Here is a 19,135-nt window from a genome sequence, read left to right as displayed (position 1 = left end):
CATCATCACCATACCACACCACACCACACCACCATTCATCACTATCATTACCATCATGCCATCAACATTAAACTTACATCATCATCATCATCATCATAGAAATTATAATACCATCAGCGGAATTACCATCATCAACATTGACAGAACTTCAACCTCATCACTATCATCTTTATTGCATTACCTTTAGAATAACCACCACCACCATCAACATCATCATCTTCATCATCAACATCAACATCATCATACTACACAAGTAACATAATTAGTATTACCACCGCTATGACCACCACCACCTCTATAACACTACCATCTGCAATAAAATGAATATCATCACCTTTATTCTGATCCTAATCATCATACCACCATTACCAATGCAATCATCATTAATACCACAAGCTTTATAATAATTATCACAACCATCACCATTCGCATCAATGGCATCATCCTTATCCAATTTGTAATATTTTATCATCATACTCCCACCTTATCAAAATGCCTTCATATTTGACCTGTTTTTCAGGTATTAAAAGTACATCCTGATGTAATATGTGATAAGGGTGCATAGAGCTGGTATCCTGCAACGAAGAGAACAGGTGTCTGCTCTGAACAAGTGTTAATAATTCATGAACATGTTCCCAGATTGTTCTCATCTGTCAGGCGAGCGTTAATTATGCAGAATCATAGCTCACCCTGTCGGCTTACAATGAAATGCTGCTAAAAACCGGGAGATATAGAGGCAGTTTCATCTCTTAATGTCCCAGCAATAGCTTTAAATAAACGCCCATTTATTATGATGGATGTGCTACGCACTTCTAAATCAGTCATGTTTAATCATAATAAGTTTTTCTTTTCTTATTCGCTGGGCCTAGTACCCTTAGACTACACACATTTTAACAAGGTGGAAACTACCATGTAGGTACAAATCTATAAATGGTCACGATATTTAGCGCTGTAGCTGTCCCATTTTTCGTCAAAATATTTGACCGAGAAAGACGGTTACCATTATCATCATCATCATCATCATTATCATTATCATTATCATTATAACACTACAATCACCATTAGAACTTTGACCACCATCACCCTTATTATAATAACTATAATACTGTAATCGCCAATAAAATGTACTCCAACTTTAACAACACCACTGAAATTACTACCAGCATCATCAAAATCATAATACCACCACCACAATCATCATCATCATCATCAAAAGAATGATTATTACCATCATAATTGCAAAAGGAGGTTTCCTAATCCTCATACCATCCTCACCATTGAAATGACCTCCCATCACCACTACAATTGTTATCATCTTCACCACCCTTGAAATTACCACCACCACAATCAAAATCACAATACCTCTCTTACCGTTAGAATCATCATCATCATCATCATCATCATCATCATCATTATTATAATATAGGTTTCACATTTAGAATGTATATTATAATCATAATTGCCTTCCTCATCCTCATACCACAATCACCATTAGAATTATCCCTATCACCACTATAATTGTCATCTTCTTCACCACTGAAATTACCACCACCACAATCAAAATAATATCACCATTACCTTTAGAATCATCATCATCCTCATCATAATATAGGCATCAGATTTAGAGTGGATTTCATCATCATAATTGCCCTCCTCATCCTCATACCATGCTCACCATTGGAGTTACCCCATAACCACCACAACCATTATCGCCATGACACTTAATCACCATTAAAAATAACACCACTAACAGCATCATCACCATCATAATCAAACCACCATCCCCCAGCTGCAACTCCCTCTGAGAAGTTCTGAGAAATTTCCTAAGTTTAACTCTGTGCGTTTTATTACCAATGTGTTATTCTGACAGAGGCAAAATTATACTTCATTAAAAAAAAATTAAATCGCTGACTGCAGCACTGATGAAAAGCCATAATTAAATGTCAGAAAGAAATCGTTACTGGTCGTGCACTCACTGAAAGTGGCGATAAATCAACAGCAGAACATTCATTCCACTGAAAAATCACATGACTGGCATGAGAATAGACACCTCCAATGGGTCTAACCTGATGTGGCCTCAGGTAGGGTCCAAAGACTTTATTAGGGTGGCATTATCTCAAAGGCTGGTCACACAACACTTCTCATTTCGATGACTTCTATTCATATGCCTGCAAAGGATGCAGAACCTGGGACACAAGCTCCATGTGCAGAGATTTCACTGAATTCCAAAATTCAAGTTTGTTGGTCTGTGAATTTGATCACATGACCAGTAGAAGGTCAACACTTCATGGTGGGAGTGGATCAGAAAATAAAAGATATAGAAAGCACTGACTATAGAGGTTTAATAAAAAGAATTTGAAGCAGGTTTCTGAAGTAATTTCGCATGCTGAAAGTGTAGTGTGAACACTTCTTAAGGTGAGGTTAAAGGCTAATCCATATCCTCAGAAAAAGATATGATTGTGGCTATCAATTGCTTGGTTTTGCGTGAACGGGAAACACGTTACTAAGTAACATTTGTTTCTCAGGCTTATAGTCAAGCAAAAAACTCACAGTAACATTATCCTGGGTAAGGTAAGTATACTAGCAATATTAAATCATCATATCCAAAGCAAAAGTTGTTGGTCATTACTTTATTACTTCATTTCTTCAGGATTAGCTTACAGCTACAACTATAGCTAAACCCAGCACCATTTAGCCAGAAGATGTGGCTATAGGTTGGCCAGGGGCAGCCAGTGTCACTGTAAAATGTTGGTTTTACGTTGTCTTCAGTTCATTATAAATACTGATTAGCTACCAATTAGCTACGAATCAGCTAATCGTTAGCTAATCAGTATCTTATAATGAACTGAAGACAACGTAAAACCTAAATATAAGTGTATGGGTGTCCCAGAGATTTTTTTTTTTTTTTTTTTTTTACAGTGACACTGGCTCTCCCTGGCCAACCTTTAGCAACATCTTCTGGCTAAATGGTGCTGGGTTAAGCTATAGTTGTAGCTGTAAGCTAATCCTGAAGAAATTAAGAAATTAAGTAATGGCCAACATCTTTCGCTTCGGATATGTACGCCACTGTGCCATGTATACAAACCAGAAATATTTTGTGTTTCAATATCAGAAATATTTTTCGAATTTACTTCTAGGGTACTAGCTAGACAAACAAATAGTGTATAGTATATTTAGTGCACTGAACACACTTTAACACCGGCAATCCCACACACAGGCGCATGTGTAAGGATGAACAGGGTTTTTATCTATGATCATCAAGGTTTTATTGTTCCTGCTTCTCAGAGGCCAAAGAAAGAGACTTTGATCTGAGGGGCTCTAATCACCACCAGGCTGGTGTGTGTACTTGTGTGTGTGTATGTGTATGTGTGTGTGTTTATGTAGGCTACCCATAAATAGAGGCTGAAACAATGTGTTGTTTTGGCCCACACCCTACTGCTATAGAGAATGAAATAGGAAGACACGGAGAGACAGAGATAGAGGAAGAGACCCTGAATAGCATTGTATTAAACTGAAAGAAGAGGCGAGAAATGGAAATGGAGCAACCATAATGGAGAAAACAGAGGGACAGAGAGAGGGGGAGAAACTGAAGAAAAAAGAAGAGAGGGAGGAAAGAGAGGAAGGAGGAAGCGAAGCTCAGACACAGAAGTCTTTGTCCCTCTTTAGTGCCACTTTCTGATCCACTTCCTTCCTGAATGCTGACATCATAACCTTGACACACACAAAATTTATTTCGCATACCTCCTCATGAATCGTTAATTAGTTGGATGGATCTTCATCGAAAAAATCCAATCAGGCTTTTAGCTTAGAAAAGCAGTGATTTGTTTAGAATTAATGGACTTATATAGAAATGTTAGTATTTATTTATGTTATATTATGAATATATTCTAACATTATAACTGGTAACTGTTAGTGGGTGGAATATAAAGTATTAGGCAGCAAGTGAACATTTCGTTCTCAAAGTTGATGTGTTAGAAGCAGGAAAAATGGGCAAGCCTAAGGATTTATGCGAATTTGACAAGGGCCAAATTGTGATGGCTAGACGACTGGCTCCAGCTCTTGTGGGTTGTTCCTGGTCTGCAGTGGTCAGTATCTATCAAAAGTAGTCCAAAAAAGGAACAGTGGTGAAGCGGCGACAGGGTCACAAGAGGCCAAGGTTCAATGATGCACGTGGGGAGTGAAGGCTGGCCCGTGTGGTCTGATCCAACAGATGAGCTCCTGTAGCTCAAATTCCTGAAGAAGTTAATGCTGTTAATGCTCGATGGGTCACGACTAATTTGGCTGCAAAAAGGGGACCAACACAATATTAGGCAGGTGGCCATAATGTTATGCCTTATACATAACAAACTGAAGTAATTAAAAAAGGGGCGGGGTTTAGCTATGGTATGTGTCTCACATGTACGTATAGGCTTTTAAACACAGGTTTCTGATATCCGACATGGCTACAATACCAATAGTCCTCTTCTGCACAATCTCTTGTGAAAGAATTCTGTGGAGTCTCGAGCTGTATGAAGCTGAACAAGGATATGTACCAGTCAGAGGCAGACATCCAGAGCATCATGTGTAAAAGATCACTATTATCAACCATTAGCTACAGAACACATCCAGATTAATGCGACAAGTCTGTGATTGACTTTCACATACGACATCAAATCCAGCAAAATCAGCAAGCTCAGGCCTGTCAAGCTTTGCCACCTTCAGGGAGTGCGGTCTCAAACCAGCTTACTGGTAAACTTAGGTATATTTTAGTACTCCCAAAAAAGACTAAATGTATACCTTGTTCTGCAGCTGTGGTTTGACTCAAGTTCGAAAAAATCCTGTCCCTGACCTTGCCACAATATTGACTATCGAACTCAGGTGGTTTTCTTAAAACATTAGCGGAAGTGGTAGTCCAGTGGTCAAGATGTTGGACTTCTGATCGTAAGATTGTGAGTTGAGGCCCTTAAACCTCAACTGCTCAGTTGTGTTAATAAGATAATTGTAAGACGCTCTGGATAAGGGCGTCTGCCAAATGCCGTTATTGTAAAACAACTCTTACAAGCATAAAGTGGTTTACTCAATCCGGATGAACAAACACAGTTAATGCACTGCACTGCATCCAATGCACTCCCATGGTAATCCAGGTAGCCATTTTTATTTATTATTCTGTGACCTATATAAGAGTAATAACCCCATGTTTGTTTGTCCCTTACGAGGGAAATATCAAGGTCCGTGACGTCGGAGTGACGTGGGGCCACCTTTCCGTGGGCTCACCACCTGCAGGAGGGACCGTAAGGGACGGTGGTGTGAGGATTCATTCATTTTCTCCCGCTTATCCGTAATTCGGGTCACGGGGGCAGCAGTCTAAGCAGGCCCCCGTCTTCGACTGCTGCCCCCGCGACCCGAATTACGGATAAGCGGGAGAAAATGAATAAAAGGATGAATGAATGTTTGTCCTGATACACACATAAGTTAGCTCCTAAGTTACTGTAGCTACAAATAGGCATTATGTTAATTGGAAACATGCCGAGCATCCCCTATGCTAGCTACATCACTTCACTTGCTCAATTCAGCTTCATAATACGGACATTACAGGGCCAAGTTCCTGTAAATCACCACAGCACAGAGATCATTATTAAATAAAAGTGTTGGCATCACACTGAATACTCTCTCTCTCTCTCTCTCTCTCTCTCTTTCTCTCTCTCTCATATAAAACATTTTTTTTATTTTTTTTTACTATATAATGCTTTTGGGATTTTGAGGCTAGGGTTCTTTTGAGAACCCAGCATGAACGGCTCCATTTCCATCAACATTCTTTATAATGATCATTATTAAAATGCTTAATGGGTGGCCTCAGGTGCCTCTAAAATGTTATTAGCCACCACAGACTCTTCTCTACTGAATCTTGCAGAGTCCTATTAGGCTATCAAGAACAGAATCAATGCTATGTGGCGCACAGTGGGTGCTTATTTGACAATTGAATGGCTTTGCATATAACAAAGTCTTTCTTTTAGTAACTCAGATGGTTAAATGCAAAATGGCTGTCATGAATTAAGTTGAACTTCACTGGACACCATGAGAGGAATTTCAGTGTATGGATTTCGTCAATATGTTTTGCTAATGAACAGGAAGTGGCAGGGCAAACTAGCAAGTAGTTTTGTACGGTAAACCGACATGATTGAGCAAAAAACGATTTAAAAAGACAATTTCCAGGGATTATGGGCACTAGTCTATTGGTCCCACTGATACAAATAATTATTTAACCAGCGATTTCAATTAAAAAAAAAATGAATTTTGAACTTTAAATGTGCGAGTTTTGAGTTCAAAGTAGTTCTTTATGCTTCTGAGATATCAGTGATCCCTGCATCTTTTGCTCTCTGAACCTGATTTATCTGTTCTCTATCCTACAGCCCTGACAGAGTTCGTAACAACTGGAAACCACTCGCTGTTACTAAGGAACACCAACACGTACCAAGATCCTGGTGGTTGGAAACCACTGCGAAATAATTAAGATGAATTTGGACGACAACGAACAGTTTTACTACAATAATATACTCTACCCTCTGGTTAATCCCAGTGACTCTCGCCAATTGTGGGTTTCTGTGAGTTCATGTAAGCGAAACAGGAGAGCACCTTATTCTATAGAAGATATAATTGCTTGGTTTGAATGTGTCTCAGAAGAAACACGTTAGTCATTCGGTATATGGCTGGTGGGTGGAGATCGGCAAACTGACCACCGTAGAGGAGAAAATGCTGGTCAAAAAATGGTTAGTTGAAAACAGGCAGTTAGCATTGTTATGCAATCTCCTCTTTCCACTGTCATAGTTAGTATTCATCCTGCTGAACTCATTTTTCTAAAATTGGTCTGAACATGCCAGTGCCAGAGATGTAGAGATGATAGATTGGGGGATATAAACAGAAAAGTTACAGACGATCTGAAAGAAAACGGGATAAATAGCGCACAAACAGAAGAAACAGAAGTCAGGCACTGAGAGAGGCTGAGAGAGATCTCACTCAGGCATCAATAAATATTCTCAGGACACACCACACGCACACTCATGCTAACACACATACACATGCTAACAAGCCTCAAAATATTTGGCAGCCTGACAAAACCCTCAGTGATGTTTACAAAACTGCTACACGGATCCCTAAAAGGCTTCGCCTGTCACACACTTACCCATCTGTGTCTTGGAAGTTCACGTTCACCTTCTTGGCAGAACCGAGCAACTCTGGCAAAGAAACAAAAAAGAAAGAAAAAGAAAAAAGTGATTAGACATCAATCCTGAAGTGAAACAATTTTCACACAGTGAAAGTCTGGGCAGTGATGGATGTTAGGGCACAGCTGCTCAGACGCTTCAACATTCCAACGCCTTCAATCAGTTTTAAATAAATGAATAATGGCTGCATTTGTGCGTCCAGCTTTTCTTCATCAATATGAGCAATAATATAAAATAAAAAAAAATGATTAATGTTTAAAAAACAGGCCTAATGTCTATTGGGTAGATTATATGACATCAGTGCTATCTAGCCAACTAGCACTTCTCTGCTTTTAAATAATTTTAACCCTAACTCTAACCCTAACTAATATTTAATGTTTGAATCAATTAAAACAGAGGTCCCCAAACAAGAGGTCGTAACCCAGTTCTCTGTGAAAGAGTTCGGCTGTAAAAGAGTAGCTACCTGGTGGCAAGAAGGTTCTGGGGAAAATGTCTATATATATTTCAATCTATTATTTATTATGCATTTTGCCCTTTTAGAGCCACAATCCACATTTACATGCGGTTGGGTTGAAGTGGAAGGTTTTGAGTAGCCTGTTATAGAGCTCTGACCTCAACTCTACTGAACACCTATAGAGTCAATTGGAACGCTGACTGCATCCCAGGCCTCCTCGGTTCTTGACTTCTTCACATTACTAACACACCTGTGGCTGAATGAGCACCAATCTTCACAAACACCCCAAAATCTAGTAAAACATCTTACCAGAAGACTGAAGGTTATTATAAGAGCAAACGAGGACTAAATGCTGGATGGGGTGTTCAAAAAGAAGCACACACCAATCTAGCAGTCAGGTGTCTACAAACTTTTGGCCATATTCAATAAGAGAGAAGAAAAGCGAGCAAATTGCTAGAAAATGACTAGAACAGATTTTTGAAAATATGCTCTAGAAGATAAATCAAAACCTTCTGACCAATCAGATTGTTATCTAAATGTACAAATGGTGGGGTTCAGCTAATGATTCTTCGGATTAATTTGTAAAATCATTGTTAAAGGTTCCCTGGTGGTCTAGTGGTTAAGATGCAGCGCTCTCACTGCTGCGACCCGGGTTCGATTCCCGGTCAGGGAACCATTCCCAGCCACTCTCAGTGCCGGTCCCAAGCCCGGATAAATTGGGGAGGGTTGCGTTAGGAAGGGCATCCAGCGTAAAACATATGCCAAATCAAACGTGCGGAGGATCCGCTGTGGCGACCCCTAACGGGAGAAGCCGAAAAAAACTTTATTGTTAAAATCTTTCGTGGTATGCAGTGATTTAGTAGATCTAAAGTTAAATAAGTAAATAAACGGTTGTTCTGATCTGAGATACACATAGTGCACACTAATAATACAGAACATTAATATAGTATTCTATGTCTGTTTATAAAAAAAAAAAAAAAAAAACATGCAGAGAAAGTTCAGTAATACATAAGCGTACATAAGAGTATTCTGCACACGAGAAAAAAAACAAAGTCCAACGTCAAAGACAGGAAGGAACAGGAAGAACTGCCTCCCTGTCCCTCAGGGCTGAAAACACACAGTCACCAGAATCAAACAGAAGGCCATCTATCTGTTCCTCGCAGCGAGAGGATGTGGGAAAGGAAACACCACTGGCCTGTACGGTCAATTGGGTTTTAAATAAGAGAAATCATTTTCATGATGTAATACTAATGATAGTAACAAAATAGTAATAATGATAATACAAATAATAATAATAATTCAAACCAGTATCACAGTATGTGTTCAGGTCGAAGCAAATAATTGTATAGGAAGCCGTTGGACATTGCAGTAGCATTAAATTGCCTACAGTACAGGGTGGGAATACACCCCGGAGTCTACACCAGTATTCACACACCGGCTTACATGCTGCATATGCTAATAAACACAGTTACACATGTGGATTCACGTAAAGTCACCCCAAGATATGATCCGAAAGAAAATGTACGAGATGAGTATGTGTGGCACTCGAGCGTGAGACATAGTGAGGATTTGTTCACAAATTAATCTGTTTTCGAACGAACCGATTAAGCAAACCAAGTAATCGTTCTTGTTCTATGTGAATGCACTAGGATCTTCTGTCTCTCTGACATCGACTGTATTATTTCAACCGTGAAGTCGTGATGTGAAAGCTTGCGGCCCTCATACGAGCTAACAACGAGTTAGCTGTCCGTCCTTATGCACCAGTTAAGTGCTGATTGGATGGCTGTGAGGCGTGTCTGACTGTGCACCTTATCTGGACACACTTATGGTGTTTGTGTGTGTGTGTGTGTGTGTGTGTGTGTGTGTGTGTGTGTGTGTGTGTGTGTGTGTGTGTGTTTGTGTGAGCTGCAGGTGGTTAATGATCAATGTCTCTGAGTCACTGCACCAAAAACTATTAACACTTGGCAGTGAGGAGAGTCCAGGCCGATTTCCCAGAATGCAACATACAGCACACATCACACACACACACACACACACACACACACACACACACACATGCACACACATACACAGTTAGTGGATTAGATCAATCCAGAGATAAATTCATTACTCTCTCTCTCTCTCTCTCTCTCTCTCTCTCGTTATTCCTTTATACTTGTATCTGCATAAAAGGAGTGGAACACTGAACAGCTGGAACAACATCTCCAAATATATCTCCAGATCTGCCAGCTCTAAGAAGGAATATTGCGGAGTCGCGCAATGGGGGCAGTGATGGACAACAGATGACGCAGTAGTAAAAACAAAGTACACGCTAAGAAACTTTTTCAACATAATCCTTTATACACAACACTTTTCTAAAGTCGATGTAGCTGATATTGAACCTGAAATGCTGTCACATGGAAACAAGCAGCATTTTTAACCAATAATTATCATTAATTATAGTATAATTTTACACTTTGCTCTAGGATTGTCCTTTTCTGTCCTTTTTATTTATTATTATACAACTGCCTATTTTCTGGACCACAGCACAACTTCAGAAGTCTTGTTGAGAGAAGGGCTCAATTCTTTTCTTTTCTTTTCTTTTTCGGTCTTCAATATGGTCACCTTCCTTGAAAATGTGCAAAGCAAGTAAACTATATGTTTTTCAAACTGCTGCTAACGCTTTGTCACACGCAGAATAAAGCACTATTTTCCCTCTTCTACACACAAAAAGATGCTCACGATTGGCTAGTGTCACCCATGACAGGGTAAGAGACCATGCCATCACTCCCACCCAGAAAGCACTACTTCATTACTGCCCATCCAACATGATGGCTGTTTTTCTACATGCTTCTCTCCCACCACTTTAATCATTTTCTCCACATCTTATTCTTTTCTTCATTGCTCTCTGTAACAACTACTTCAAACTTCCTTTACTTCTCCTCCCCCCCCCCATCTCCTCTGTCGTGCACTTTCTGTTTCCCATCTACAAATCATCATAAACTGCTATAAAATTCAGTCCACACTACACCACTAATTGTAGCTTAGAAGTCATTTCAACATAATTCCAGATCAGTTCATTTATTTTTCTTAAAGTTCGTTAGAGGCACGATAAGTGAAGTGTAATTAGCCTAAATTGGCACCGTCGCCCCCCAAGAAATGGCGTACCTTTCTTCTCTCCGATTGCAGCTATCTCAATCTCTCAAGCTCTCAATCTGCCTGAACTGTTGCCTTTGACAATGTCTGGTTTCAGTGGGGTATAATCAGGAAGCTGAGTATATGTAAATGTTTATGCTCAATAATGAGCATGGTGTGGGAGGTTTACCATTATACACTTCTTTGAAAGATTTGCACAAAAGCCCTTCATGAGAAAAGATTTAGCTCACTGGAGATATAACCAAAATCATGTGTTGTTGGGAGAAACCAGAAATAAGCTTCTTTGGTCATGCTGACTGTAAATGAATTGATTCCTGTAATTAATTAGTTTCATGACTGTTTGGTGAGGGGCTCTAAAGACTGATCTACCAGCATATATTGGTCTCAAGTTCAGTCTGAGTGGGTTAGCAACCCTATGTTGACATGACAACTGATTCATCATGTTTTACTCTGCTAGCGAAACTTGGTTCCAACAGAAGAAGCAAACTTTTTCCTTATGCTGAAAACGTACACACGTGATGTAAACTTCTAAGAGAGAAACATGATGTCACAATATACAGAATAGTTTCAAATGTTGCTTCTTTAGCATGGGCAAATCTTTCTGGATGCCTGGTCCCCATATGTGGGACTTCCTCAGTGTTTTGCCACAAAGCTGGAGGCACATGATTGTCTAGAATGTCTGCAGTAGGATTATAATTTCCCTTAAGTAGAACTAATCTGTCCAAACATGTTCCAGCATGAGAGTGGTCCTGTGAGCAAAACAAGCTACATAAAGGCATGGTTTGTTTTGGTATAAGGGGATAGCACTTGATTGTCATGCACAGAAGCACTGACCTCGGCCCCACATAACACCAATGGGGTGAACTGGAAGGACAACCGGATGCCAGTCTGCCCTGGTCAACATTAGTGCCTGATCTCACTAATGTTTTTGTGGCTGATTTAGAACAATTCCCCACAGTAACATTTACTTCTATGGTGGAAAGACTTCCCAGAAAAGCCGAGGCAGTTATAGCACGAAAGACTCCATATTAATGCTATGCTTTTGAAATAGGATGTTTAGCGAGCCCATATGGGTGTCATGATAAAGTGTGGACATACTTTCGGCCATTTAGAATATCTACTACATGTGTCATCCACATGTCTAACAGATGCACTGAAAACTTGGTAAATGCTTCTCAGATGGTCTAAACAGTCCAGAAAATGATCAAACGTTGGAAATTCTGAAGTATTGTGTTTTTTTGGTTTGTTTTTTGCTAAAATGTTAATAAATCTTGGAATAAAAATGATAATAATAAAAAAAAAATACATTATACAATACGAAATCACTGACCATCACATTTTCAAGATCTGAACCATGTTGGAAACCTGTGGACTGAATTACCGAGCAAAACCTACACGTGCACAAACGTTTTCATGTGATTGATACATATCGACATCTCAACAGCAATACATAAAAATGTTTTTAATTATTGAACGGTCCAAAATTCCTTTTCTCATTTCTCCAGCCTTTTTAGACACCACAGGAAGATGCGCTGCAATATTTTTCTTTTTCTTGTAAACTTTAAATATTAGCTGCGTAGTATTTATTAATCATATTTTTTCCCATACTGCTTAAAAACTCAGACAAATTACTTGATGAGGTTAATGTTAGTGGTGTTTCCCCACACAACCAGTGTAACTCCACACTATGCAGGTGAAAGCACTCATTAGGAACACACACAGCACCCTAAGAGCAAGTGTGTGAACAAGCGTGAGAACTTTCCTAATGTTGCTAGGCAACAAGCTTTCACCTCTTCCTACACATTAGTGTATACACACACACACACACACACACACACACACACACACACACACACACACACACACCAGAATGACAGAGAGTGTGTGGGATAGCTGTGGAGGCAAAGGCAGATCAGTGTGTTAGGCTAGTCCAACGATAAAAATATTTATATATAAAAAAAGATCCACATATACATGTATGTATTACAGGCACCTGCAAATAGACACAAGCTGAATATCAGCTGGATTATAATGTTTCTGACATTCCATATTTGCAATAATGTCATTTCAGTCAAGTCCAAAGAATGTCACTTCCCTTGTGTTTTAATTAGACTGAGTTTGCCTATGTAGGAAGCATTTTTACTGATGATTTGATGCATAGTGCAAAGACTGCTGTCTTCCGACCATCCATATTTTCCACAACTTTTGCAATTTATTAATTCTATTATAAATTAGTGTGGAAAACAATGCAGACAGGACTGTACTTCCAACCTTTCGTATTACTGAATAACTATACAGACATACAGTAAATATTGCCAATTTTTGAAGCTGTTTTTCCCTTATTAGTCTCTCCCTGTCACCCCTATACTCTCCTTCTCTCTACTCTCCTTCTCTCTACTCTCCTTCTCTCTCTCTCTCTCTCTTTCTCACTGTCAAGTTAGGCATGATCCTGAAGTACCAATGACCAGTGTTCCTGTCTCTTTCTTCTCTTTGGATCTGCATGATTCCTTCTGACACACTACCGCTGGATGAGATTCTCAGCAATTGGAGACTACTCTGTGCAGCTGGGAATGGTTTCAGATGAACAGCCTAAAGAGCCATGAAGTTACTGAGCAATTCAAGAACTATGAGGATGGATTTGGACTGTAATTAATATAAACAGTCTTCTACACCAGTGGTTCCCAACCCCCTGGTCTGTGGGTCAATTGGTACCAGGCCACACAGAAAAAATACATAACTTACATTATTTCCGTTTTATTTATTATCTGATTCTGAACGATGTTTTATTTTGGAAAATTACCGGATTCTCTCCGCCACATCTGTCTATGACTCACTCTTGATGCATGTGAAGACGACTCGGTCACATGTCTTACCTCCATCCACTACCTTCTTAAAGGGGCGGGTCCACATAATGCATTACCGCTAAATTGAAACCCCCAAGCTAACAAAATTAACAAAAAACAACAGAGTGGATTCACGTTTAATATTATATTTAGAAAATACCAGTTTTTTGCCGGTTGTATAATTTTATTTTGTTGTATTTATCTGCCACACTTTAAAGGCCGGTCCGTGAAAATATTTTCCGACATTAATCAGTCAAAGTCAAAGACAAAAAGAAGATTCCAAAGTCTTATCATCTGGCCTGTAATGATTACATTTAATAGTGTATTGCTAATTAAAAATGTTGCTCAGAGCCATCTGGATAGACAAGACACTTAATTATTCTATGACCTAGCAAATCTGATCTTTGTCACATAAGTAGATTAATGTACCCTATATATTTTTTCCAGACATATGTAGTTCTTTTCCAAACTGTTACTCCACATTGGAGGCACACAACTGCGTAGAATGTCTTGTATGCATAAAAAAAAATTCCCTTTACTTGAACTATGAAAACCAAACCTGTTCCATCATGAAAATGCCCCTGTATACAAAGTCAGCCTCATGAAGATATGCTTTCTCCTGCTACAGTGCTCTAAACTTTACCCTATTGAACAGGATGAATTGGAAAGCTGACTGCACCCCAGGCCTCCTCACCTACAACAAATCCCCCCAAAAATCTAGCGGAACTTCTTCACAGAAGAGTGGACATTTTTATAACAGAAAATGGAGACTAAATGTGAAAGAGGATGTTAAAAAAAAACATTTGTTTATACAGAAAATGTAGCTAATTTTAACAGAAATAACAGAAATGCTAGTCATATGCATGCTAATTACACTAATCATGTTTTCTGATGCACAATTGATGTTTGAAAAAAACTACCCCCAAAACACTAAAATGTTAATGTTTGCTAAACCTGAACACAGTAATAACTTTCAGAAGTGTGAGTTAATCAATTGAAGTGCAGCTAAGATGAATGGCGTTTATGTTTCTTAATATGATACTAATGTAAATGGAGGTAATTTTAAAAATACCAGAGAGCGTTTGCTAAATAGCAATCTTGTCAGTTAGTTACAGCAGCTTGCTTATAGTTATCTTACATTTTTCTGTGTGTGTGTGTGTGTGTGTGTGTGTGTGTGTGTGTGTGTGTGTGTGTGTGTGTGTGTGTTGTTGCTTAAGGAGACAAACTGCCTCTGTGATTGACAGGTGCTTTATAGCAATGTGGCACATTCAATATGATTCTGACCAGTGTGTGTGTCAGCTTTTACAGCTGAACTACAGATACCAGTCACACACACATACACACACACACAATGACACAAACTGACATGTATTAAGCCCTTCATAATGTAGATGTCAGAGTGTGTGTGTGTGTGTGTGTGTGTGTGTGTGTGTGTGTGTGTGTGTGTGTGTGTGTGTGTGTGTGTGTGTGAGATATTTACATTTACATATAAAATCTCTCTCTCTCTCTCTCTCTCTCTCTCTCTCTCTCTCTCTCTCTCTCTCTATATATATATATATATATATATATATATATATATATATATATATATATATATATATATATATATATATATATATATATATATATACAGTGGGTACGGAAAGTATTCAGACCCCGTTAAATTTTTCACTTTTTGTTATATTGCAGCCATTTGCTAAAATCATTTAAGTTCATTTCTTTTCCTCATGAATGTACACATAGCACCCCATACTGACAGAAAAACACAGAATTGTTGACCTTTTTGCAGATTTATTAAAAAAGAAAAACTGAAATATCACATGGTCCTAAGTATTCAGACCCTTTGCTGTGACACTCATATATTTAACTCAGGTGCTCTCCATTTCTTCTGATCATCCTTGAGATGGTTCTACACCTTCATTTGAGTCCAGAAATTTTTGATTATACTGATTGGACTTGATTAGGAAAGCCACACACCTGTTTATATAAGACCTTACAGATCACAATGCATGTCAGAGCAAATGAGAATCATTAAGGTCAAAGGAACTGCCTGAAGAGCTCAGAGACAGAATTGTGGCAAGGCACAGATCTGGCCAAGGTTACAAAAAGATTTTTGCTGCACTTAAGGTTCCTAAGAGCACAGTGGCCTCCATAATCCTCAAATGGAAGACGTTTGGGACGACCAGAACCATTCCTAGAGCTGGCCGACCGGCCAAACTGAGCTATCGGGGGAGAAGAGCCTTGGTGAGAGAGGTAAAGAAGAACCCAAAGATCACTGTGGATGAGCTCCCGAGATGCAGTCGGGAGATGGGAGAAAGTTGTAGAAAGTCAACCATCACTGCAGCCCTTCACCAGTGGGGCTTTATAGCAAAGTGGCCCGACGGAAGCCTCTCCTCAGTGCAGGACACATGAAAACCCGCATGGAGTTCTCCAAGATCGTGAGAAATAAGATTCTCTGGTCTGATGAGACCAAGATAGAACTTTTTGGCCTTAATTATAAGCGGTATGTGTGGAGAAAACCAGGCACTGCTCATCACCTGTCCAGTACAGTCTCAACAATGAAGCATGGTGGTGGCAGCATCATGCTGTGGGGGTGTTTTTCAGCTGCAGGGACAGGACGACTGGTTGCAATCAAGGGAAAGATGAATGCGGCCAAGCACAGGGATATCCTGGACGAAAACCTTCTACAGAGTGCTTTGGACCTCAGACTGGGCTGAAGGTTTACCTTCCAACAAGACAATGACCCTAAGCACACAGCTAAAATAACGATGGAGTGGCTTCACAACAACTCCGTGACTGTTCTTGAATGGCCCAGCCAGAGCAATGACTTAAACCCAATTGAGCATCTCTGGAGAGACCTAAAAATAGCTGTCCACCAATGTTTACCGTCCAACTTGACAGAACTGGAGAGGATCTGCAAGGAGGAATGGCAGAGGATCCCTGAATCCAGGTGTGAAAAACTTGTTGCAGCCTTCCCAAAAAGACTCCTGGCTGTATTAGATCAAAAGGGGGCTTCTACTAAATACTGAGCAAAGGGTCTGAATACTTAGGACCATGTGATATTTTAGTTTTTCTTTTTTAATAAATCTGCAACAGTGTCAACAATTCTGTGTTTTTCTGTCAGTATGGGGTGCTATGTGTACATTAATGAGGAAAAGAAATGAACTTAAATGATTTTAGCAAATGGCTGCAAAATAAAAAAGAGTGAAAAATTTAAGGGGGTCTGAATACTTTCCGTACCCACTGTATATATATATATATATATATATATATATATATATATATACACATATTTAATTATTATTAGGGTTTTTTTGTAACGACCACAAAACCTAAAATAGTTTGCTGGATTTATGAATAGGCTATGCCAGTGTCTTCTCATTGCATTTACGATCATCTTCTTTGAACACTTGAAACCATTTCAGAAAAAGAAAAAAGACACTCGGATGGTTTTGATTACAAAGATAATGTTTAGCTATTTTAAGCTTAGAGTTGAAGATAAAAAATAAAAGTGTTTGATGAATGCAAAAACGTAAAAAATGTCCATCGAACCGGACAAGTCTGAAATGGAGCTGATCGGGAAAAAGATTTGTTATGTGAATGTGCGCTTACAGCCTTTTAACTGAGAATTCTTCAAGATTATCCAAAACTGTTATGCTAGTGTCTAGTAGGTGAAGTTTTTCTACTCTACTACAGAAAGAACATCACTTGAATAGATAGTGTTTTAACCTGACGTGGTTTTGCCCACTAGGCCATTGAGTAGTAGTGGTACCAGCAGTACATTTCTCTACCTTGGTCAAATAATGTTTATTCTAGTTTCTAAGTATATTTCTAGGCATTGCAGATACAGGTCAAGAGTTCATGTTTCATAATTTCATAAAAATCATGGTGGACATCATGGCACTGATGTTGCAATTGATCCAGTTGGACTCACCCACTACCAAAAAGAAAATTTTGTTTAAGCAGAAACAGTTAATGAGTGTTGGAAACTTATTGCTTAAAGTCCTTGCAATAAATTTGCAATATATTGATTATTTTAATATATTATGCAGTCTTACACCAGACACACAATGGGCACTCAAGGTACTATGGTACCGACAGTTCTTTTTCAATTTTGTAACTGCACTGCATCTAGTGGAAAAGCTCTTAAGTGTTCAAATCAGGAGCTGCGATGTTTCAAACCTAATTGGAAAATACATACCTAGTGCACTTACTTACTGATTGTAATTTGGGACATAACCATGAATAGTGGTTAATGCAAACACACACACGTGATCAGGCAGTAGGTGTTAAAACACCCCCCCCCCCCCCCCAAAAAAAAAAAAAAAAAACCATTACAAATGTTATACATTAAACAGTTGGAGATAACATATTTCAATGAGTGTGTGTTTGAGTTTCTGGTTTTATTCAGGTTGGGGAAAAATGTGGATAGAAAACACACACTGTGGACTTTGTGACATAAATCGGTTCCTCAGCCAAGACGTTTATAAAATGTTCCCCTTTTCATCTGATTCAAGTTTTCCTTTTTGCACATTCTCCCTCGTTCTGTTTTTATAAACCCGAATACCAAAATTTTACTTGCAGGTCTGATTTTTTTTTTCCACTTTATGATGGATACTTGTAGTTAATGATTAGAAATGTTTTTAAAAAAATCTTTTTAAAACCCTAGAGAAATGCCAGCTATTGTCACTGTTTTGTGGTCTCCCCCTCATTGAGGGTGAGCTGGACACAGTCTGAAAAGCTTCAAGGCATGCATGGTCCATTTGCTATGAGTTTGCATTCATAACTACATCATGGAAAATGTGTAGAATATAGAGTAGTAACAGTTTACGTATCTGTACCGAAAATGTTCAGTACAGGCTTTCGGTTCGGTACACGTCTACCGAATGCAATTCTTTTTACGTGCGGAACATAGTTAAAAGCTAAGTTCCCTCAGGAATGTATTAAGTGGCAGACCGCAAGTTTAGTTTAGTTTCTGCCTCACACTTTGAGCGCATTTTTTTAATTATTATTAAACTTTAAAATGTTCACAACAATTCCGGGGCTATAAAAATAAAAGAAACTAAAGTTAGTGCAGTGTCACCGAGGGTACTTACTTCATACCCGGAAATAAAATTTGTTTTGCGCATGCATGCAAACGCTAAAGAAGCCATAATGCTCGCGTTAGCTGCTAACCAGGAAATGGCTATAGATTCTTTAGCATCTTATGCTCATGTCCAAGTATTTCTCTTAAAAAGAGAAAAAATCCTGACAATTTCACATAACAAGGGAGTGAATGAATAAAGGATGAAAGGAATAAAGACTATTGTTCAAGTATACATGCACACACACACACAAACACATCTGTATTACCCAAATGGGGTCTAACAAAACAGTTTAATGTAATTTTTCCATTTATTTAATTTTATATAATACATTTAATTTGTGCCAATTTATTTGATTACTGAATTTAATCTATACAATAAAATTTTATAAAAACTATTTTTCTAAAATATATTATATAT

General features: G+C 38.7%; 1 protein-coding gene across 23 annotated transcripts in view; it reads right to left on the bottom strand.

Moving 5' to 3' along the window:
* Nucleotides 1-19,135, bottom strand: part of caskin1 (CASK interacting protein 1) — a 106,783-nt gene that overhangs the window by 43,497 nt on the left and 44,151 nt on the right. For all 23 annotated transcript variants that reach the window (XM_083565757.1, XM_083565773.1, XM_083565777.1 and 20 more), the window contains exon 2: nt 7,160-7,211. In XM_083565757.1, coding sequence (XP_083421883.1) covers nt 7,160-7,211 — 52 coding nt within the window. The remainder of the gene's footprint in view (nt 1-7,159; nt 7,212-19,135) is intronic.

The sequence above is a fragment of the Silurus aristotelis genome (genome assembly GCF_946808225.1).
Source record: "Silurus aristotelis genome assembly, chromosome: 17".
Classification (NCBI taxonomy): Eukaryota; Metazoa; Chordata; class Actinopteri; order Siluriformes; family Siluridae; genus Silurus; species Silurus aristotelis.
The sequence above is the reverse complement of the archived record's forward strand: the minus strand, read 5'-3'. Positions and strand labels throughout refer to the sequence as shown.